Genomic DNA, 23,521 nt, shown 5'->3' on the forward strand with positions numbered 1-23,521 from the left:
CAGCAGAGTGATAAATACACTGCTGGGTTTGATGCTTAAAAGCCATGTTAACTTTGCCACAGGAAAGGCAGTGAGGCACACTGGACTGCTTAGGGACAGCAATGAGGACACCGTTGGCATGGATGGTAATAAATCTGAAGAAGGCTGGGGAGATGTGAGAACTCTAAATCCTCGCACTTGCACTCTCTCCATCTTGCTCAGTGGTGTGTTCTGTTCCCAGGGTTGTCCTCCTCAGTCTGCTCTGAGCTGGGACAACCTGATCATCTCCTCTGGCAGCCACTGCCCTGTGAATCAAGAATTGGTCAAGTGAAAAGGCAAGTTTAAAGGAAAAAAGTCCACTCTGTCACACATGGCTTCTGGCAGAGGTGTTCAGATCAGCAAAACGTCTCCTCAGCTGTTACTCAAATGGAAAATCCTCAAAGTCACTCTACCTGTAAAGCAAAAGTAAGAGGTCCTGCACGCAAGTAGCCTTTCAACATTTATTTTTGTGGTTCAATTTCTCTTCAGTGTCTTCCCATCCAGATGTTCTAGGGCTTTTTTTGGCTACCTGTCCCACAAAACACGAATAATGAAATGCAGGTAAGATGCACATGCCTCTCTGAGTCAGATCAGTGCTTGTACCTGAAGATGAGCGCTGCATCTCTCACAGTGTTTAGTATCTACTTCTTTCTCAGGAGTCCCCCAGGCTTGATAACCATAAGACTTGATTACCCAGGGCTAATGAGAAGGATTATTAAAACATCCTGAAAATTAAGAATAATTTGCATAGATATACTTTACCAATTGTTCTGCTTTTCTGCAAGTCATGGGAAAAAATAGAGCTTTCAGCTGTGTGAAAAAGTGGCTCTTTCATTACTTGTCCAGTAATTGTCAATCTAGGGTAATCTGCATAACCAAATTAAAGCAATTGACTTCCCTTGTATTTACCTTAAGCACTTGGAACCATAAAGATTACCGTCTGACAATTTCATGGATATATATATATATATGAAATTAATTAATAAGCTATTCAAATTGATAGGATTTGCATATTTGAAGCTAATTAGAAAAGCAAGCTCCAGAATTTCAAAATCTTAGAATACATAGGAAATGAAGAGAAAAAAACTGATAGCTGCAGGACTCATTTGCCTAAAAAGTTACCTTGACCTTATTAACTGTATTCCAAATAGGCTTTTGTTGCATATGGATATGCAAATATTTCCCCTGAGGTCTCAGATCATGTGGAATCAGTGAAGTATAAATGCATATATATTGCATTTGTATGAGCTGACACGTGATGTCTGTTGGCCCACATGAGTTCGTGGAGGCAGAAATGTAATGGCAAACTTCATTGCAGATGTCACATTTCTCCTGATTCCCCTTATTGCATCAAATAAAATTTTAATTCCCTGCTGCAAGAGATTTTAGCCTCCTCTGCAGAGCTGGGTATCACATGTTACGTTGCTCTGGGACAAAGCTCAGGGCTTTTGCCAGGGAAATCAACAAGGTGTTCACCACTTGCCCCAGTAAAGGCAGCATCAGACAGCTCAAATCCCTATTTTCCTGTAAGATTGTGCCCTTTTCTAATAGGCATTAAATGATCCAAAAAGCCTCTAGTGCTTCACCCAGATTAGAGCTATAGGTAGGCTTGATTTTTTCATTTCTGAAAGTCCCTTGTAACATTTTTTTTCTGTTTGAAAATAAAAATTTAAAGTTGAAACACTTCCAGTAAAAGATCATTTCCACAGAAATAATTGAGGAGAATCAAAACATATCCTTACGGAAATTAAAAGCAGTTTAATATATAACTAAGATTTTTTTCTTAGTTATATATGATTTCTACAGGAAATTAAAACAAACTAAAATGTGTGAGAACAAAATGTGAGATTTCAATCTTACATTTCTGAAATGCCTTTTTCAAAATTGACATGTTTTTACAGAACATTTCACTTTCATCAGCAGCATTCTTCTAACAGAAAATATTTTGTAGGGAAAAAAAAATCAAAAGAATTCTGGCTAGTTTTATTCACAATATTCCTAGAACTTCTCAAAGAGCTGCCCACTTAATGGAAGAATGCACAATTTGAGAAGCTTTTCTGGCTTTTTTTTTTTTTTTCCTGTTAATAATTTGGTTTCACTGTAAGGTTGTGGGAATTGAGAATTATGCCATCTGCAATCCAGTAGTATTCCCTGTCAGAGAAATACCAGATACATTTCTGCCTGGTTTTATAATAACTTCACAGACTGTGGTGGCTGGTGGGTTATCTCTGGGGTTCTTGTGATTAAAACCACAGACAGCAGCAGCAGACAGATGGCTCTGGAAGGGGCTGTGGTAACTCCCCAGTGCGAGGGCAGGCTAATACCTGCCAGCAGCCAGGTTGATTTGAAACCCTGACTTTCTCCAGCTCTCCACAAAGACTTGTGTTACTCAGCCTCCTGAGGTCACTTCAGATTTTTGACACTACAAACACAAGAGGAAATCTTGTGTCTTCTTTTATCGTGTCTCCATGGCAATGATAAATTATAAATCTGTTTTTCTGCCATACTCTGGTAAATTCTTGCTCTTCTTGAAACTCAGGTGCTGGCAATCCCATCTCAGTGTGAACTACATGTGAAAGAAAAAAAACTCCGGAACAGTAGCATTGTTTGCTTGCCATTGCCCTATTTGTGCTTTTAATTCCCCTCCAAATCTTATCTGTGTTTGTATGATGAGTTCATTTCCCCAGAATGTCCCTTTCCACCCTTCGTTTTGGGTCCAAGCAGGTCACAGAGGCAGTGTGGCTAAAGTAGGCAGGGCTCTTGGAGAAGACCTCGACATACAAAGAATGTGAGCTGGAAAAGACTGATATCCTATAACTGCAAGAGAACTGCACAGCCCTGCAGTCTGCTCAGGTGAACTCTACAGTGTGGATTCTCAAGGGCATCCCTCCTGCAGTGAGTAGAAAAAGGCAAGAAGTGAACATCTATCACCCCCTCTTTCTCATGGGACAGACCAATGGACAGTCTTCAGGTGTAACTTTTCATTCTCCAAACATCAACAGCAATCATGGAAACATCTTAGCAGGCATCCATCGTCAGCCAACTGCTGTGAGTGGTCTCCTAAGACCTGCATCCCCAAGCCATATTTTCCTCAGTGGAGAAATACCATTATAGATTGTTTATCACAAAAGGCAGCATGAGCATCTGACCATTTGTTTCATTGAAAAATATGAATTTACTCTGTCATATCCTGGTGCCAACATCTCAAACACAGATTTCCTCTCATCTCTTCTAACCTTGGGCTATCAGACAAGACTAGAAGGCTGCAGTTGTGTCACTGAGACAACTCATTCACTGAGACAACTCTGACTAGCAAAGCAATAATAACACTTTGCATTCAGCTACAGAAATGCTCCCCACATCGAGCCAGGCTGAAGTTTTCCATGACATAAATGAGATTCCTCCCTGTGAATGAAATTAAACGAAGTTTTACTCTTCAAACAGGGAAAATCAATTTGAACTTCCTAGCAAAGACTGGATCCTCCAAGGGAGCTGAACTCATCCTCAGTCTTCAGTGCGTTCTGTGGTGTAAAAAAATTACTACCATCAGCAGTGGTGGAAATGGGAATGCTGCCTGCCTCTCCTGTCATCTTGGTGGCAATCAAGCTTCTACAGCTACTGAAACTTACCCAGCAGTCAAGGAGCCTCCCTGGATATATTGATTAAACGTATGCTGCACAGACCTGATGAACCTCCCCTTCAGGCATTTCTGGGTGCTGCTTCTCTGCACAGCCATTACAGCTGTCAGCAAAGCAGCCAAAACCCCCAGGGAACTCAAACCTCTCAACATGGTCCTCCATCTCCAGTGTTCCACAGGGATGAGGTAGGATTAACATATCTCTTCTCAAGAATTTTCTACTTAAACTTTCATTTGAATCTGTTTGTTAACACATCTTACTGTTTTCTTCCAAATCTTTATCCAGGAGGTTTTCTAAGCCATGGGTATTTCACAGGGCTTTGATACTATCAGGACTATACAAAGTGTTCAGTCTTTTTGTTTCCATCTTTACAGCTCTGAAAAGCCACATCATCCCTTCTCTGAACTTCAGCACGGATTGCATAACAGCACAAATATCATACAATATTGACTGTTACATATTGCCCTTGAAAGACAGAGACTGGTTCTCCTGGAGTGCAAATTTTATCCTCTCCTGGCTTCCAAAGCACAACCTGTTACAAAACTAATTCCTTGACTTGATGGCAGTATCAGACACCAAGTTTAACATGTGGGACAGTATGGAAGTCCAACAGGACTTGGGAGGGTTATGATCTTCGTAAATAGCCACCAGTAAACCTTACTCCCACCTACCCAGGCAGAGCATGATGAATAGGAACACAAGTTACCTTCTGCTGTGCTCTCTTGAGATTTTAAGTATCTCTCCATTGAATAAACCTGTCTTCTTTCCCAGACACTTCCTTCCCTGGGATCCTGACTTCATACTGGGCATAAGCTGTGCCTTTCTCGTGTGTGCCTGTAGGGGCTTTAAGGAAGCTCACAGGTTTGCAGCAGGTCAAGCAGTGTATCTGTTTAAAATTCCCTGTTCTGGTACACACCGAGCATAGTTAAAATGAGATACATGCAGGAAGCAGCATCCTGAGGAGCTTTTCAGACACCCTTCAGAGATCACTCAGTCTTTATCCTACTGAATCTTTACTTGGACTTCTAGAACATGCTCTTCTCTTTCTTGACCTCTTCTGCTCCTTAGCATCTCTATTACCTTTTTAAACATAGTGACATCAAAAGGAATAAAAAAATATTACCCAAACAGTTTCAGTGCAGTCATCCTCTTGAGAGTCTTTACACCGACATATCCTGCCTCAGATATTTCTCTCCCCACTCTTGGGCTGCAGGTTCCCTTCTACATCACTATAAATACAGCCCTGGACTTGTTTGTGATTTATACTTCAGATCCCTTTTCCATATGATGGAAGCTGCACAGAACATCATCTCTGGCTGATGTTCTGACTGTTTTGGACCTTTCTCATTCTGTATGTGCATCCTACTTGTGTCCCAAATGACAAGAGCAGGGGTAGAAGGCTGGAAGTTCCTTTGCAGGTTAGGCCACACGTAGGAGAAGAGACTGCACGTCTCTTCTTTAATTAAGCACTACAGCCAAGGGTGCTTTCTCTTAGGTGGTTCTTCTCCAAAAGCTCTTTGAATGACATTAAACGGAAGAGGATTTGTTCTTCTACGTTATTCTGAGATTTGTAGAAATGAAATCCTGTCCACTTCACGTGGGCAAGAGACACTGGCTTTAATTCCAAGTACCTGTCACCATGCCTCCATCCCTGGGAACTTATGTGACTACTGCATTCTCAGGTGTCAGTTGCCTGTCCTTGTCCTAAAATTGGCATACCCACATCACTTGCAAGGTTGAAGATTTCTCAGGAAATCTGGCAGTAGCTCTTTTGGCTTTTTAGTTAGGAACGGCCACACTTGAAAGTTCCACTAATGGGTTCTCACATATCTGTGCTTGAGTCCATGTAGTGAGTTTTTGGCAAAGGTGGAAAATGGTAGGACTTAGTTCCTTTCTGATACCTTTGTGGATATCAGAAAATGTATTCATGTATCAGAAAATGTATTCAGCCCTTGGCTGTTGGTTGATTTCCCCCTCATAAGCTCACGCACTATGCACAAGCATTTCAGGAACCTCAGCCCACAGTGCCACAGTTCGTACAAATACCACCAGCCAGCATTAGCAGAAACTTCCCCATGCTGCTTTTGAGCCTCTACCACAGGCAGTGATATAATTTGCTCTGTATTTGACCCAACTCAAAACGCAGGCCAGGGAGTAAGAGAGGAATAAGTCAACTTCTGCTTCCCTTTCTTAGCAGTGCCAAAGTTACTCAGAAACTTCGGGTTTACCACATGATGCCAGTGCCTCCAAATTGAGCAACCCATATCAACCTTATAAAGTCATATCCTCTTATACATATTTTTTTTACTCACTATTGCTATTGTCTGCACTTTGTGATGCAATACTCACAAATATCAAAGTGACAATTAAGGCGTGATATTCTACAGTAACTCAAAAGGCTTGTTCAGCCTGTCAGTCACAGATGCACCAACACTGCCAGCCAGGAAGGATGGAGAATCCTGAAAGGTGCTGGAAATTTTTAGGCTTCCTTCCGTTATTTTGAAGGGCCTTTGTGCCTTCTAAGAGGAATGTAGGAACTAGCAGATTAAGGTTCCTTCCACTATTAGAAAAGATGACTTGCAAAACTAGAAAGAGGAAGGGGGATGGGACAGAGAAAGTCTTTGCTGGAAAGATGTTTGCCTAGCAACACAAAATCAAAATCTATGCCTGACCTGTAAGAAATGTCTCTATGGGCACTGCTCCTTTCTTTGGTATTCAAGCCAACTTTTGCTTGTATGTGATTTCAAAACACAAGAGCTAACAGGTGAAAGAGGAGAATAAAAGCAATGAAAGCTGTCATTACCAAACCAATGAGTTAACCCAAAAGGCTATTACATGATTAGGTGTGCCTTGGGTTTTTAATTGTTCCTTTTTGCCTATATCACCAAATAGACTGTGCAGCTAAACCACAATGTTATTTAGGTAAAACAGTGCCAGTTGGTTACTGCAGCATCCTTGGAGAGCAGGAGCATGCTGCAGGAGTCCTGCATGGCACTGGAGGGGAATTCTGCCATTGGCAGAAGAAGAAATACATCAGTTTCCACTTTGCTAATGTAGTCATGGAAAGCGATGACAGACAGGTTTGGCATATGGGGCATATGGTAGAGTTAGGCCTGAAGGATTATGTTACTACTGAACTGAAGGATTCCTGATAAAGATGGGTTTATTTAATTTTCAATTTGCTTCTTACTCCTAAGGATATTTGCAGGCTTGGGTGTATTTTAGAATTGCTCTCAGTATTGGAAATGGCCCCAGAGGTTAATCAAGGAATGTCAGGCAGAGTGTTTGCAACAACTAGACTCTTCCAGGCATGACTGGGGCTCAGCTCAGCTCAGCCTGGCCTCCAAGAACACAGCTTTGCTGTGAGGTGAATGAAGGTACAGCAAGCTAATTAGCTATACCAACCCACTTTCCACAGCTGGTGGTGGGTGTTTCAGGGTTGCCAAGAGCCAGTTAGACTCTCCCAACCCATTGTCTCACCCAGAACTACGTGCAAGGGAAGGGGGATATATAAATAGGAAAGTGTTGCTTTAGCACTGGGATGTTATGGGTTTACAAATCAGATGGATGCACTAGAAGCTGGCTGGTCCCTGCACAGACGTGGCCTGGATCTGAGTTGGAGAGCTAAATCAGCCCCTGTATTGAACTTGATAGCAGTGATTAAAGAAACATTTTAACAATATCGGTACCTCCACTGCCTGGATGCCAGGATATCCAGCACTCAGGAGATCCTGGGTGTGATTCACATGTGGTGGTAGTGGATAGAGCTCACATCAAATTTGATGGCAGTTGTACCTACCTCTGCCATGGCCAGCGTTGATCCTGGGCATCCTAGGGAATAAGCCCAGCCTCTTGTGCATTTCTTTCAAATTCCCTTTTGCCCTCTTCTGCCATTTTGTTGCTCCTGTGTTAGCCAAGACCTAGTTTACTAGGGCTCTTGATTGGAGACTTATTACAGCTTATTTCTGTCTGCCTTTCTTTAAAGCCAGCTGAACATACCCAATGCTCTTCCTCTATGGTAAGACCGAAAATACAGACCACCCTCCCAGCTTCTGTGACACTCTTTCTAACACACTCCTTTTTTCTCTTCTTCGTGATCACAAGTTCTCTCTCCAAGCCCAGCCTAGTTATTTGTGCATGAAGCTGCCATGTCGTGTATTGCTGTGAGTCTGGTGTTCACATGAGCTGTGAATATGCTGCACATGTGTATTTCTTGTGCATCCTGAGCTTCCCTTTGGTCAAGTTAACTGTCGTTCTGCCTTCTAATGAACCACCAAGAGAGAACCAGACCTGGTAAGATTTCTTGTTAGCCACAAAGTGTGCCTCTACCCACGTGACACTGAAGGAGTTTGCAGTGTGACTTCATGTCCAGCCCTCTGGACAAGAAGGGAATTGGGACTCTGAAGGTCCTCTTCAGTGAGGTGATTCACTTTAACACTTGAGTTTGTACTTTGCACAAAAAAGAGTAAGTCATGCACACAAAACTCCTCTGCCTTGGTGTGCAAGGCAGTTCCCACACCACCCCAACAGAGTTGCAGTAAATCCAGTCTCTTGATTGCCACTTTGCAGAACCTCACCCCTCTGGCAAGGATGTGCCTTCAAAAAGATGGATGAAAGCTAGGAGAAAGCAAGCAAGGCTACTCATGCACCAGCTAATCTGTAGCCATCTAGTCTTAAAATTACTGTAATCTTCTGAGGCATCACTGAGCTTTTGGCTAAGTGGTTTGATGCCAGTAAGTTGCAGATTTGCATTGGGGAGGAATTTGTTCTGTTTTATCTGCTGCTTAGATTTTGCCTGCTCCAGAGTCCTAGGGACAGGAATCATTTTCTGGCTACAGCAGCTGTCTCCACTCAGCAGGGAAAGACATAACAATGCTAAAACCTCAGTCCACACCCATGTCCCAACTTGCTACCACCCAAAGGGCCAAGATGACAAGAGGAGTAGCAGGTAGAATAAGAAAACACTTTTTGGTCACAGCCACAGCAGTATTGCTGGCCACACAACTTTCAAATTTGGACTTCAGCTCTCTTTTAAGTAGTATTGGAGTTTGGCTCCTCAGAGGAAGTGAAAGGGAGGCCATAGGACTTCTGTAGGGTTGGGACAGGTGTGTGACATTAGAGTTAGCCCTCAGGAACCATAGTGCTGAGAGTATGGGATGCCATGAGTTTTGATTTCTTGGAGGCCACATTCCTTCCTTCACCTCAGAGCAAGTCCCTCTGAATCACTGACGCTCACAGTTTGTTGTCCAAGTAATAAAATGAGAACGATGTGAGATGTAGGGGTCACTCAGGCTTATCCTTGACACAGCCTGTTCCCTTAATCTTCTTCACCTGCTTACTCCATAGGCAGTGAGCTTCAGCCTTTGCTACAGACTGGAGGAAGCTATCCAAACTGTCCACTGGTGATAGATAGACCACAGACAGACAGACAAACTGCAGCTGGGGTGCAATCCTGAACTGTTGTACGTGGTGCTGAGCTCTTTGTACAAGCAGGATTCACACATCCAGCACACAGCTCCGGCCCCTGCGTGCCCCCGTGGCTGCTCCGCAGGAGCTGGGACGTGAACAGAGCTGAGCACCAATCTGCTCATCCCGGGTAGAAACAGGAGCACACAGAGCACACAGGTACACATCTGCATCGGGACAGTCCCAGAAACATCCATCTGGGCTGTTCCTGGGACTTGGGTTTTATCAGGAGCAGACAGGCAAGCAGCTGCTGTTTTCACTGCCCAGTGACAGGAAATCCAAAGGGTCTGTTCTCTCTTGGTTTACACAGTGGTGAGTAGTTAACAGCAGGGGTGATCTGCACTGTTTCTTCCTCCTAAATGTTGCTCTTTTGGTAGCGTTTAGACTCAAACTGCAGTCTTTGTGGCCTGGGTGGGGACAGAGACGGGGGTTTCCATGCACTTTGCTCCACAGCAGGTCAAGTGGCAGGGTGACAGTGTTATCTCCCCCCTGTGACGGGAGGTCACATTCCCACAGTGCTGCTACCGGAAACCACCAGTTCCACAGGCTTCACACAGGATTTTAGAGGGTTAAGAAACTGGGAAACATGGCATTTGCTGTGCCCTTGAGCTAGACAGCAGGTCCTCTGCCAAGGCCAGGTGAGCCTGCTGCTGCAGCAGCCCTCAGATGGATGTTGCCTTCACACATGTGAAGGCTGAGGGACGTCAGAGATGGTTACAGCCCCAGGGGAAAACGCTTAGGGACAAAGCAGATGCTGTGAGAAAAAAAAAAAAAACAGGCCAGAAGAAGGACTATTTTAAAATACTGCACGCTTGAACAGTAGCGGTGAAGCCAAAATTAAATGTTTTTAGAAAAGCAAAAGTCAGTGCGCAGACTGTGGGAAATACAAAGGGGTCATGAGAAATGCAGAAGGCCCGAGCACAGAGCAGTGGGAGCGAGAGATCCCGGCCCAGCCCCCAGAAGCATGGCCAGAGCAGTGTAGGGGCAGCCAGGCTGACAGTGGTGCCAGTGACTCCAGCAGCTGGGCAGGGGTCAGCACACACTGTGCCCCTGTGGGGTTTTGTGCCCCAGACCTGCTACTGTTTCCCAGCAGAGCAAGCAGCACATGGCTGGTGCCCTATACCAGATTCACCAGAACTGCTGGCTGAGGCACTCACTGGGGTAAAACACCCGAGACAGGTCAAAAGAGAAGGTGTCCTTCTCCTCCAGTGCAATGTCAAAGGGGATTTGCATCTTCCCAGTGTAAGGAGGAGATGCAGCAGAGGGGTTTACAGCATAATGTATCCCTAAACCCCAAAAGCCCAGGCAACCTGAAGGGAGAGGCTCATGGCCTTGAGAGTCCCTGTAGAGTAGCTTCACCACCATGGGAGACAGGGCAGGCTTGACCACTTCAGCCCATCCCTGGGGTGCTGGGACACTGGAAGCCCAGGGAGCAGTACCAGGACAAGGAACAGTGCAGTGAACTCTCGACGTAGCATCCTCTGTGGCCCAGGGCCCCCCGTTCCTCTCGTGCTGTTGTAACTCCTGCCTCTGTGCCAATGGCTTCCAGAACGCAGAGGAAAACTCTCGCATCTCAATCACCTTCTTCCGACTCTTCCGCGTGATGCGTCTCGTGAAGCTCCTGAGCCGAGGGGAGGGCATCCGGACTCTGCTTTGGACCTTCATCAAATCCTTCCAGGTACTCCTCCACTTATCTCTAAGTAAGACCTAACTCCTTTTTATTTCCCCTTGGTGGCCTCTCGTGGAGGGGTTTCACCCAGATGCCTGAGCTCAAAGGCAGAGCTGGGCACACCAGGGACACGTGGCACAAATGAGAGTCGAGCAAATGTGACTCACAGGGAGTGACTGCCTGTGTACAGGTTTCATCTTTAAAGCCTGAGTAATTGCTTGAGACCTTCCTGAACAGCCCTGATAGTTCAGTTCAACTCAATTGCTGCCTGTCTGTAACCCTTCAATCTCCTCTTTTTTTTTTTTTTTTCCCTATTTCAGCTGTATTTTATATGTGTTGCTTTAACTGAAATACACAGCTATGGGGAAGGCCTGGGTCTCCATTAAGTTTCCTTTAAGCCTTGTTTTGAGAATTTCCAGTGAGTATTAGAGGTGTGAGGCCTCCATACTTTCATCCAGGAAAAGTTCACCTTTTTGGCCCCACACGTTGCCAACTTATTAAATTGCTGCTGCTTTTGCCTCTAGAGACAGGTTGCATTTCAGTGGTAGATAAAGTACCAGAGTAGAAAGGGGAAGGTGAAGAAGACCAGATCGGATAAGAATCATCACCTTTGGGGAAAAATAAACACCCCAGCTATTTGCTAGAAAAACCTAGCCACATATAGTAAAATGATAGAGATAAGTATAGCATATTCCTGCATTTTAAAAGTACTTGACCTGGTTTTATTGGACAAGCACAACCTGGATGTTAGCTGGGGCATAACCAAAGGAAGTGTCAGGGAATGACAGCACAGGAATACAAATGGTGGTCTAAACATGAGAAAAGATGCAGAACACACCACTGGACAAAAGCATGAAAGAGTAACTTGCACAACACACAAGTCTTGAAACAGCAACTACATGTCCTTCACACGGAGCCTTTAAATGGCTGATAGCTTTTGTGTTGGCTCTAATGGAAAAGGAGCAGATCCACACTTTTAAAACTTAAACCTCACCAGCAGCAACACAAGCTGGGACCAAAGCCTGCAGTGCTGTGGATCATTGCAACTTCTGTCAGCAGAATTAGCACATGTGTACACTGGGGATCAGCCTGGTCTTTTTCCAGTGCAGCTCTCCATGGTCTCGGTAGCCAGATCACCAGGCTTACGCAAAGGGCTCTCATTTTGCACACTCCTTGACTGCCAGAGGATCTAATATTGCACAGCATTCTTCTGGCACATCCGTACCACAAGTGACTTTTTCCATTGCTTACATGGTTGCTAACTTCCAGGTTGTTATTTGAGCAGCTCCAGTGGGAACCATTTTGTCTGCGTGCTTAGGAATGAAATTCCCTTGGCACAGCTCAGCTATCCTTGATGCAGGGGACAGAGTCACACTTTCCAGTTCCTGCTTCTCCTCCCCTTGCCCCTGTGCTCCTCCAGCCTCTTTAGCAATGGCTCAATCTTACCCTGAGCTCAGCTTGCCATGGCTTTTGGCTGAAGAGGATGAGATAGATGGGAAAAGGAGTGCCTGGTACTTCTCTCCAGTGACCTTCAGACCTCTTAGATTCTAAGAGTCACTTTTGGGCAGGGCTGTAGGGTGGTGGGAGAAAGTACGAAGGGAGGGATCTTCCACAGCAGGGGAGATAAAAAAGAAAAAAAAAGATCACTTCAAGCATCTTTTCCCTTGAAAGCCTTTAGCCATTTATAACATGGTATTCCAAGCTCTTTCTCTTGCAACTACTGGGAGGCTCCTTTGGTAGCTAAGAATAACCTCTGTGCCGCTCTGAATTCAGCCCCTCCCACTGTCAGAGTGTGGGATCCCTGCAGACTTTGGCACAAGCTCCTCTCTGTGTCCCCACATGCTTCCAGGAAGTGTCTCTGCTCACACAGGGCAGACTAATAAGCAAGGAACTTGTGCTGGAGTTAGATCCCATCGTAACTACCACGTGCCCTGGGCATGGCACAAAGCGCTGACGTACAAGCTGGGGCACTGGCGAGAGGAGTGTGTGGTGGGAAAATGCTCAGCGGGCTTTCCGTCTGCAGAGACAGCAGCAGAGATCAGGCTGGTGAGTGGGAGGAGGAGGAAGTGAGAGGGGTGCTGAGGGCACGGCAAGGCCATGGGAATCACAAGGACAAAGTGGTAAAGCCAGGGAAGGACAGAGTAAGAGAGAGCCCGAGGAGTAGAATATGGGAGATGGGGAGCTGAAGGAGCCGTGGGGAATAAGGGGCAGAGATAAGTAGGAAGGTGCATTAGTGGCAAGGAGTGGGCTGAGCAGAAGAACATGAAAAGGAAGGGGAGGGCCAGACAACCAGGACAGAAGATATTTTCCCACCCCCATTTAGAAGACAGAAGAACTGTTATGGTTTTGCACCTCAGACCCTGTCTGGACACTGTCTCAGGAGCTCTTAGGTTTTGAGGATATAAAGTCCCAAGTAGATCATCACAAAAGGTTAAAAGCCCAGTTCTGAGCTGGTGTCTCTCCAGTGACATTGTGAGGTAACCATACAGATTTGTCTGACCCCAAAAAACACAGAGGAATCTGCCCCAAACCTCAAGATGACGATTACAGGCATTGTCTAAAGGTTTTATTTTTTTTCTGTTTTAATGTTCAGATCTCTTTGAGATGATTTATGCTGACCGTAGTCAAATCTCCATGGTGGGCAGTGAAAACTTTTCTGAGACTCTTCTTATGGGATTTAGCTGTGTTGAATTTAGGATCACAGAAGGATTCGGGTTGGAAGGGACCTTAAAGGTCATCTAGTTCCAACGCCCCTGCCATGGACAGGGGCACCTTCCACTAGACCAGGTTGCTCAAAGTCCCATCCAGTCTGGCCTTGATCACAATCACAAAGTGTGTATCCACAGCTTCTCTGGGCAACCTGTTCATGTCTTGCCACCCACACAATATAGAATTTCTTCCTAAATTTTAATCTAAACTTCTTTTAGTTTAAAATCATCATCCCTTGTCCCTATGCCCTTGAAAAAATTCCTCTATTGCTTTATGTAGGCCCCCTTTAGGTACTGGAAGGTGCTCTAAGGACCCTTCTCTTCTCCAGGCTGAACAAACCCAACTCTCTCAGCCTTTCTCCGTAGGAGAGGTGCTCCAGCCCTCTGGTAATGTTGTAGTCTTGTTATATTCCATGAAATTGAGTGGTCAAAGTCCAGATCAGGGACTGTGCTCACATATTCAGGATGAACATGTTCACCCATTGCCTCTGAAGGAAAGTCTGGAAATCCCTGGTCTGAGCACTCTATATTTCAAAAGCAGCAGAGTAGAAAATTCTTCCTCAAACGCCTGAGCTTGTGAGGTCCCGAGCTGTGCCCTTGATTCATGTTAGTGGAGGAGGAAACCGGTAGCACTCAGCACTTTGCTGATTGTACTGGTGTCTTCCTTAGGCAGTAGCTCTGCATATCAGGGCTCTGCATTTCCTCTTCAGCAGCTGATCACAGACACTTAGTGCGTTGCAGACACCGTCAGGGACACCTAGCTCGGAACAGGGAAGACGTTGATGCTGCCTTAGGTACTTAGGATGGTACCAGCCATTGTAGCAAAAGGTACATTTTGGATTTCAGCAGCTGTTGCGTTTTTTTATTTCACCAGACTGGATCCAGGAAAAAAAAAAAAAAATCACATTGCTGTTAGTGCCAGAATAATGCTGGTAATGAGAGCTCTCTCCTCCTGGTAAGCAGCTGTAGACACCGGTTTTGCCCTCGCTTTCCTCGCTCCGTCAAGGTCAGGGCTGACGCGCAGGCAGCGCAGCTCCACCACCACGAGTGGGAGCAGAGCGGAGCCTGCCTGAGCTGGGTGGTGGCGGGGAGGGCAACAAAGTGTGGGCTTGCAGAGGCATCTAGTGGCCGCCTGCCCAAATTACAGACTCCAGGTTTGGGGCCAGCCTCCTCCCGGTTTCCCAAAGCCAGGAACATGAACTGGGCTCGAGGGAGACACAGTGCTCTCTTTCTTTCTTTCTTTCTTTCATTTCTAGGCTCTCCCCTACGTGGCTCTTTTAATAGTGATGTTGTTCTTCATCTACGCTGTGATTGGGATGCAGGTAAGATGCTTGAAAGAGTTCAGCTGTGTCTGTCTTCTCCTGTTAGACCTTGGGTGCTGACTTATAGAGTAACTAGATCAATGTGTGGTTGTAAGGGCTTACAAGAATGTTTTCACCCAGTGAAGTAAAATGGCAGCTAGCCTTGGCTAGAAAACATCATCTGCCTATGCTCTTCCAATGGGAGCACAGAACACTCCAGGAAAAAAAAAAAACAACAACAAAACAACCAAACAAAAATATTGACCCATTTAATGGCAGAACACAATATGCAAACAGTAAAAGGACTGGGCCTGCTTTTCCACACTCTCAAAGGAATACTCATAAATGAGATTTACTGCCTTGCTTGTTGGTTCAAAATAGTTTTTTCAGTGGGTTTATGGCCATGCTGCACTGAAAAAAAAAACCAGGTTTTCTCTCCCATCACTTTCACACTGGTGTAACTTCCACTGAGTTGTAAAAAACAGCTTTTGATCTACATCCTTGAAGGTAAATATGGGATCAGACCCAACGTACCAACATTGTGCCAGTTCTTCAGGAAGCTGCATCAATACAACATCCTATTCAATCTGCAAAATGAACCTGGAACCATCCTGAGCATTCACCTGTGCAAGGAATGATGTTGCATATAGACCACTGAAGAAAGCACGTGATATAGGTACAGTCTGTGACAGTCCCAGCCTCATCTGTTGTGCTGCTTTTCAAGCTAAACTTTGTTTTCCACTTCAGTGTTAATCAAAGTTCTCAGACAAGTCAGCCATCTGGGACCAGAGACCACAGTATAGAAAGGCATGGCATAATTGCTTCCAGAGGTCTTCAAACATGACAGGCTTTTTGGTTTCACAATGCCAGCAGAATTTGTAATGAAATTCATCTGACCTCTGTGACCTTTTTTGAATTCGTTTCCTGTTATTATAATCACATGTTTTCAGGAACTCCATCTACCCTGCCCCACTTTGAAAAATAAAACTAATTTTTTCTTGAATTATCACAGGTTATCTCAATGGCCCCAGGAATTAGAGCTGCCATTTAGTCTACTAGGCTCATACTGCCACTTTTGCCTTTAATACCTAACTGGCTGAAATGATCAAGATCTTACAGAATTACCTGTGCTATACAGAAAATCACTTCAGAGTATTAAGCTAGTGTTACATTGCTATACAAAGCATTAAAAGTGGCTTCAAGCACCCACACAGACAGGGTTTGCAATGATCAGGGCACTGCCAGGGCTAAATACTTTATTCTGTAATTCTATTGCTTTTTCTGTCAGCTAGTTCTAAGTTATCCATTTAAGCCTTGGCTTGAATTCAAGCCTCTGTTTAAATCATCTCAGCAGCCTGAAGATCATGCATCTGTCTTTCACATTGATCTGGTTTACTAGATCCCTTCCTGCCCTCCTGCCTTCCAATGAGAAAACCAGCTTTTCTCATTTTCCGTCTTTGCTTAGAGCCCACAGACCTGTTATCATCACTTTTTGTCCAAGTGGCATCTCAGACATTCTGTGTGCTGCTCTCTTGAACCTGCTGACACGTGGAGTTCCCTCACACACAGGAACACACAGGAAAGAAAATCATTCCTCACTCCATTAAGCAGCTACCATGCAAGACTAGACGTACAAGATCTGATGAAAATATCAGAATTTGCCATATAAAGGAGACCTACCACTTTATCTGAGCTGCTGCCATGACTTGGAGCGTAACAACATTCAAGCCTCACTACCTAATGTGCTCAAGTGGAAAATCCAAGTTGATGCTGATGGATGAAGCCACTCATATGATGTCCCAAGAGGCACAGATTGGAAGGGCTGTAAGAGAGGGACCACTACCTATAGCTCCTCCTCAGTACCTAATGCAAAGCACTCATAGCAGCTGCCACCAGTACCTCATGTGGGAGGGAAGCTGCAGGTTTGAAAGGAAGATCAGATTTCCAGCATGGGAAGCTCCCTTGCCTATGTTTGCCTGAAATGAAAAATATGGGTTGTCTCGGCTCAAACTGCCTCTGGGCATTAACCTGTCCTCCTGCTCCCCTTCAGTGCAGCTGGGGGCAGTTAGGGCTGGGAAAGGCCCACGCATCCATGAGGAACCCCTGAGGGAACCTGCCATGTGCAGACCCTCCCTGCCCTTGTCCCCGCACTTCTCTCCGCATCATTGTTTCTCTCGGGGTGCTAATTATCGGTGACATTTCCTTGAAAAGAAGCTCCATGTTCTCCCAGAGCTGCTCTGTTCCTGCTGCTTGTTTTGGCTGTGAGATTACAGCTCTCAGTCCTTGACATCTCTGCCACGTTGCTATCGATGGGGAATAAATAGTCCCGACTATGCTGTGCAGAGACCTTTCTGCCAGGCGAGGTTTGTTAAGCTCTCGGTCCCACTGCCCAAAAACTTAGACAAAGCTGTCTAAGATTTTTTTTTCAAAGAAACCTGAAAACTCTCCCGCACTGAGGACTTCACATCTGAGGACAGGCCACTAAAAAGGTTTGCTGATGGTTGCAGACTCCGTGCCGTGACTGGATGAACTAGTTGGTGCGGCAAAAGTTGGTTGGGCATGGGGGGAAGCTGAAAGTCATCCTTGTCTGGGTAAATCTAGTCACCATCTTCATGCTGCTGCACTCTGGGAGGTCCCCTGAAACACCTGCTGGTGACAAGCATGACTGTCAGAAGGGCAGGCATTCGAGCAGTCTCCAGATCGAAGGCAATGTACTTTACATTGTTTTGGGAAGATCCAAGGCACCCCACAGAGTTGGAAGCTCAAGGCTTTGCAGCTGCTGGTCTTTTGCTATCGTTTCCTCCCGGTGAAGACAGATAAGCAATGAAGGAAGCAGCCTTTCTTCTGTGTTATTGATTTCTTTCAGCTGGGACTCCCCATATGAATGCCTGTTAAAATAAGGTCCTATATTGTGTATTCACAGTGTATGAGTAAGGAAGGATGTCTTGTTTTAACATAAGATGCCTCTTGTTACAAAATTAGTGCTTTTCTGGTAATAAAGCACAAGCCAGGGAAGCAACAACAAATATGAAAGGCACATGGAAACATTCTTTTAATAGAAGAGCAGATTCCATTAAATATCAGAATAAGAGTGAGGCCAAGAGCTACAGGTGAAAAGAGCTGTGGGGGTTTTGCAGGGCTAATCTGAAAAGGCTTCTGCTTTCTGCCAGGTGTTTGGTAAAATTGCGCTGAATGATACCACAGAAATCAACCGCAACAACAACTTCCAGACCTTCCCCCAGGCAGTGCTGCTGCTTTTCAGGTGGGTGTATGACAGCTCTGGATTGTGTCAGTCTGGGAGCACGATTCCCCTGCTCTCAGGCACAGCTTATCTCCTTCTACTGTGTCATGCTCACGAGGGGCATAGAATCATGTTGTCCTTTAGCAGGGAAACCCGGGGGTTATGTCAGATGGAATGGCCAGTCTCAAGCCTTGTAGCCCACCAGCTGACACTGGCCAACACTTAGTGCTGGAGAGGGAGGCAGGTGCTCCTACTTGGAAGGAAAATAGCCAGTTTTCAGTGCTCTCAAATGTTGATATGCATCTAAAACTCCTTTCATTCAAATCTAGACAGTGTGACTTGTAGCAGGGAGAGGGACATGATGGACTCATGCTTAGGCATTGCCATGCCCAGCTCAGCTTAGCACATCATCCTACTCCAGCTGAGGCCAGCTGGACTGTGGCCAGGTGTTGAAGGGGTGGGAAGTTCAACACACTTAATTTTGAAGGACTTCTTGCATGCAATCTATAGGAGATGCAATCCATATTGAGATGTGTCACACACATCTCAGTGACTGTCTGGTTGGAACATGAGAGCCCTATACCCACATTAGGCCAAAGCCAGTCAGGAATGAAGACTGATCATGGCAACAAATCCAAACAGAGGAGCAGGGTATGCCAGTGAGCCAAAGCCCAGCCATCAGCCTAACTTCCTCCTAATTGACCTCAGTGGCAAAATTCCCATTAATGTTCATAGGAGCAGGAGCAGGTTGCTAATTTGCCAGTCCCTCTCACATCAAAGGTCAGTGATGTCTTCTCTTGCCCTTTGCCATGCCCAGGTGTGCAACTGGTGAGGCCTGGCAGGAAATCATGCTGGCGTGTCTCCCGGACAAGAAGTGCGACCCGGAGTCGGAGCCGGCCAACTCCACCGAAGCCGATCACTCCTGTGGCAGCAGCTTCGCCGTCTTCTATTTCATCAGCTTCTACATGCTCTGTGCCTTCCTGGTGAGTCCACCCCAGCAAACAAAACCTTCCCTCTGACAGGCTGAGCCTCTGCTTTCCCAGACATCAGCACTGCGCAGGAGAAGAATGATCTCAAATAGAGGAAATCTCCCCATGAGGTCTTTCCCAGCAGCACCCTTTCGGTGACAACACCCCTTCCTGCCTCCCACCAGCTCTGGGAGATGCTCTGCTCCCATCCCAATCCTTTGTGCACAGCAAAGGAGTGTTCTTCCCCCCCTCCCCCTCAATGAGAAAACCAAATTAGCGTGTTGTGGGCTGTGCTGAGGCTAGCAACGCCTCAGCCACACTTCCCACCTTCCCTCCTACCTTCCTTCTGGATGCTGAGCAGCTCTTCTCCTCCCCTGCCAGCAGCAATGACTGTGAGAATACACATATCCCACTTGCATCTGCTCCGTGTTGGCAGTGCAGCGTTGCTCAGAGCGACAGCACATGCTCTGCAGCTGGCACCAGTGCCCAAAACTCTCCCAGTGAACAGCAGCAACATTTGGAAAGTTTTGGTCTTGGGCCAGAAGAAGGGACTTTCATCTCAGCCCCACTGCCTATGAAAGATAAGTCCCAGCTTCTCCCACCCCATTATGCCAGGCTAATAAGAGCCAGGTTAATAAAAAGCCACCACAGCACGTGAAAGCATTTGGCAAACTTGTGCCTCATCCATTTAGTAGGGAAGGGAAAAGCATAACCATCTGAGAATATTCCACCTCTGGGCTCTTCCCATTTAAACTGGGGGCCTGGCATGGGGGAACAGAGAACCTACCCCCCATAGCTCCTAGTTTTATGAGTCCAAATCAAGACCTTAAATGGAGAACTCAGTAAAATCTACTGTTACTTGCCTCTTCCATCGCGTCATCTCTGTCCTTGTTTGCAGATCATCAATCTTTTTGTAGCTGTTATAATGGATAACTTCGATTACCTGACACGGGACTGGTCCATTTTAGGACCACACCACCTGGATGAGTTTAAAAGGATCTGGGCAGAGTATGACCCTGAAGCTAAGTAAGTAACCCAGCCTGGATATCAGAGCTCCTCGGGAGAGCAGGCCCATTATTTTCTGTTCTCTAAACCCAGTGCAGTAAGTGCCATGTTCCTCCTGCAGGAACACTTTTTTTTTTTTTCTTTTTTTTTGCAAAACTCCTAAAATAGGCATCTCCACAAGGTACTGCTGGTTAATCTGTAAGCCTGAAGTACAAGGATACTCACAAAAATCTCAGCATTTAGGCTGCACTGTTACTTGGCGGGACATTGCTTCACTTTCAGCTGTGGGGAGATACAGACTTCTTAGGGAGGGACAACAGGAGACTCAGAAAAGGAGATTAGAGTGTTGGTTTATTGTTGCATGTGTTTTGGGATATTGACTCTTCTGCTTGACTTTGTACTCACAGCAGAGCTGCTGTGCTGAGATCTCCATGTGTCGTATAGGCCCATCACAACCTGCACATTCACATGGCTGCATTACATTGTCTGCAGGGTTACTCACATCAGCAGACTTGCAGGGATTTTAAAGTTACACTGGAACAACTCACATGAGGGCTTAACTGACATTCAGTATTATATGCTCTGTTTGGCACATGCTTAGGCTTAAAGTGTATTTAGATCCCTGTGGCATTACAGTACAGTTGACAATTTTAATTGCAAAACCCCCTTCATAATGCAGAAACTGTGGAAAGAGATTTTGGTGTAAACTAAAAGCAGATCTCTTTAGGAGACATAGTGTCAAGTTTAATTTGGGCTCAGGTTCTGCCATGTGTGAGGCTGTGTTACATTATGAGAGTGATATGTGAATTTAAATACTTCTTCCCATCCACGGTGACTTCCCAGGGGGACTTTTAATATGGATGGGGAATAAGCCCAGAATTCTAATAAATACACTGTTTGTTAACAAAACAGGTGCTACTATTTGTGCTTGCTTGGAGGCAAAACTGCAGTGGCTGAAGCCATACAATAGATAGCCACTTAGTTCAGATGACGTTCTGTTCATCCCTATCTATAAATGGGAAGCTCTTTTATTCCTCTTCTCCATCAGTATCCCATGCCCCACTGCTGGCTCTGGTAGCTTTCCTCCCTCCATGAGAGAATTCTTCTTTTGAGATGCCATTTACAGAACTTAAGAGAAACCCAACTGCTACTGTGAAGGAAGTTCAGCACTTTGTTTTGTGCTGGCTCCAGAGACAGCCTAAAGCATAAACAAGTATCAAAAGGCCTGGGGCTATTTATGTGGGTCAAAAGTGGGTAAAGCAAAAGGAAGAAAAAAGACTCTTTGCACCACTGTGCCTCCTATAGCCCTAAGTAAGTAAATAAGCAGATACTTATTTTTAGCAGGTCAGTGGTGGTGGGACAACCCCAAATTGTCAGTTCATGCACTAAGAAACTACAACAGTCAAACACTGAGATCAATGCTTGCAAGTACTGGCTTGTGTACGACTGACAGACGAGTTTTCTGTACTAGTAGAAGTTATATGAGTGCTGGGCAAATCCTGAGGAATGAAACAAATGCAAGAGGCCTGGAATAATGCTTTAATCTCTGCCTGGGCTACAGGGAGCAGCAGCGTGGGGCTGGAGAGATCTCAGTGACACCTCCAGCTGCATCTGCACTCTGCAGGTGGATCAGCAGCTCACCCCGTGGTCGGGATGCAATGCTCACTGTGCCTTCTTCTTTAGGGGACGGATCAAACACCTGGATGTGGTGACGCTGCTCCGGCGGATTCAGCCCCCCCTGGGCTTCGGGAAGCTCTGCCCTCACCGGGTCGCTTGCAAAGTAAGGCACCCTGCGGTTCACGGCGGCTAAATCATAGATTAATCACACCATCACAGAACGGTTTGGGTTGAAAGGCACCTGAAAGATCATCGAATTCCAACCTGCGTGCTGTGGGCAGGGACACCTTCCACCAGGCCAGGTTGCTCTACACTAACTAGCCTGCTGTGGCATTTTCCAGCTGGCCCTGCCACACCGACCGGACACCTTCCAGCTCACTGCCTGCCAGGCACAGCTGCAACAGCACGTCTGAACCACCCCCTGGCTGTCCTGCACCACTCAGCAGCTCCTCTGGGCTGCAGTCACCCAGGGCTGGAGGGTCACTGGCAGGCAGGTTGTCCACTAGCCAGGGGCATCAGTGCACTGCCAGCCCTCTCTGGAGAGTGCATCCATGCCAACTACAGCTCTCATGTACCAAGAGCCACACACCTGCTTAAACACACGTCCTGAGACAGATTGGGACACAGAGAAATAACACGGAAAGTAAAAAATATCTCTAAAAGGTTTTCTTTGGACTAAGCAGTGCACCATAAACCTGGTGTTTTCTCTCATTCATTCCTGCTCAAATAACTGACAAATAATAAACAGCAAGGTGAGCATGGAGTTAAAATACACAAAGGGCAAGGACAAATTTTCTGTGAAAATCTCTCACTCATTTCTTTGGTTGTGAGACTTTGGCTATAAAAAAGGACTCTCTCTCGTGAATAATTACGTGTTTATAACCTCTGTGCTTTCTTCACTTGAAGTTCTTTGTTCATCTCCTTGCAAGTCCCAGAGTTTGTATGTGACACTTGTAGTTGTCTTTTTATATAAGTCTCAGAGAAAAATACAAACCCTGAGGCCTGTACAAAGAAATATGTGACTCCTGTGGCCTACTGCTGATCCCTTTCAGTCTGCCAGCTAGCTATTCCTTGCTGCCTCAGTCGGGTTCAGACCCCAAAGGCTACGATTGCGGTGGTAGTGAAGGGGGATGACACTCTTTCTTTCAGTTTGGTTCTGAACCAGACCTGTTGCATGAAAGTTGCAGAAGGCAGAGCTCAAAGAAAATCAGGTCCTGAAAGCATAAGAGTTCAAGCCAAGTCTCTGGTATCTCTTACCTCTTGGGACAGAAGATCTGGTGACTCTGTGACATCTGTCTCAGACACATGTTGTTGGTCTTACTGAAGTTCACCCTGCAGCAGCAAAGTACTCATTACTCACTTCTCTGTCCTATATGACTTTACAGAATTACTGCAGGCAGACACAGCCTTGTTTTACAAGGGAGATGGGGAATAGTTGGATAAAGCAGACCAGCTTTTAGATTCAGCTAATCCCCTTTCTTCAAGCCTGTCACCTAAATGAAAGATTCTGTCTCTTTGTGTATATGCATTTGACCAGGTACAGCTTTAATGAAGGTGAGTTTGCAAGTGCCTCATAAGGTGTGAAGAAAGCGGTTCACTCCTGATAGGAAAAAAAGTCAAAAGTTTTGAAAAAAATCACTGTCCACGTAAGACATTGTCAGCAAGTCCCCACTCACCACTGGGAAAAACAAAGATGAGAAGGTGATAGCCAAAACTGAAGAAAACCGAGTAGTAATGAAAAAGAGACCCCAGGGCAAACACACCATGATTGGGGCCATCAGTGGAATCATAGAATGTTTGAATATCCTGAGTTGGAAGGGAGCCACAAGGATCATCAAAGTCTGACTCTTGTCCCTGCATAGGACAACCCCAAGAACCTCACCACGTGCC

At 45.7% G+C, this 23,521-nt stretch overlaps 1 protein-coding gene across 14 annotated transcripts in view; it reads left to right on the forward strand.

Annotated features, from left to right (window-relative positions):
* Positions 1–23,521, forward strand: part of CACNA1C (calcium voltage-gated channel subunit alpha1 C) — a 433,595-nt gene that overhangs the window by 388,054 nt on the left and 22,020 nt on the right. For all 14 annotated transcript variants that reach the window (XM_050325533.1, XM_050325524.1, XM_050325534.1 and 11 more), the window contains 7 exons: positions 7,642–7,674; positions 10,672–10,800; positions 14,756–14,821; positions 17,971–18,062; positions 18,859–19,024; positions 19,908–20,035; positions 21,698–21,794. In XM_050325533.1, the coding sequence (XP_050181490.1) occupies positions 7,642–7,674; positions 10,672–10,800; positions 14,756–14,821; positions 17,971–18,062; positions 18,859–19,024; positions 19,908–20,035; positions 21,698–21,794 (711 nt within the window). The remainder of the gene's footprint in view (positions 1–7,641; positions 7,675–10,671; positions 10,801–14,755; positions 14,822–17,970; positions 18,063–18,858; positions 19,025–19,907; positions 20,036–21,697; positions 21,795–23,521) is intronic.

The sequence above is a fragment of the Myiozetetes cayanensis genome, unplaced genomic scaffold (assembly GCF_022539395.1).
Source record: "Myiozetetes cayanensis isolate MyiCay16 unplaced genomic scaffold, myiCay2020 scf3, whole genome shotgun sequence".
NCBI lineage: Eukaryota > Metazoa > Chordata > Aves > Passeriformes > Tyrannidae > Myiozetetes > Myiozetetes cayanensis.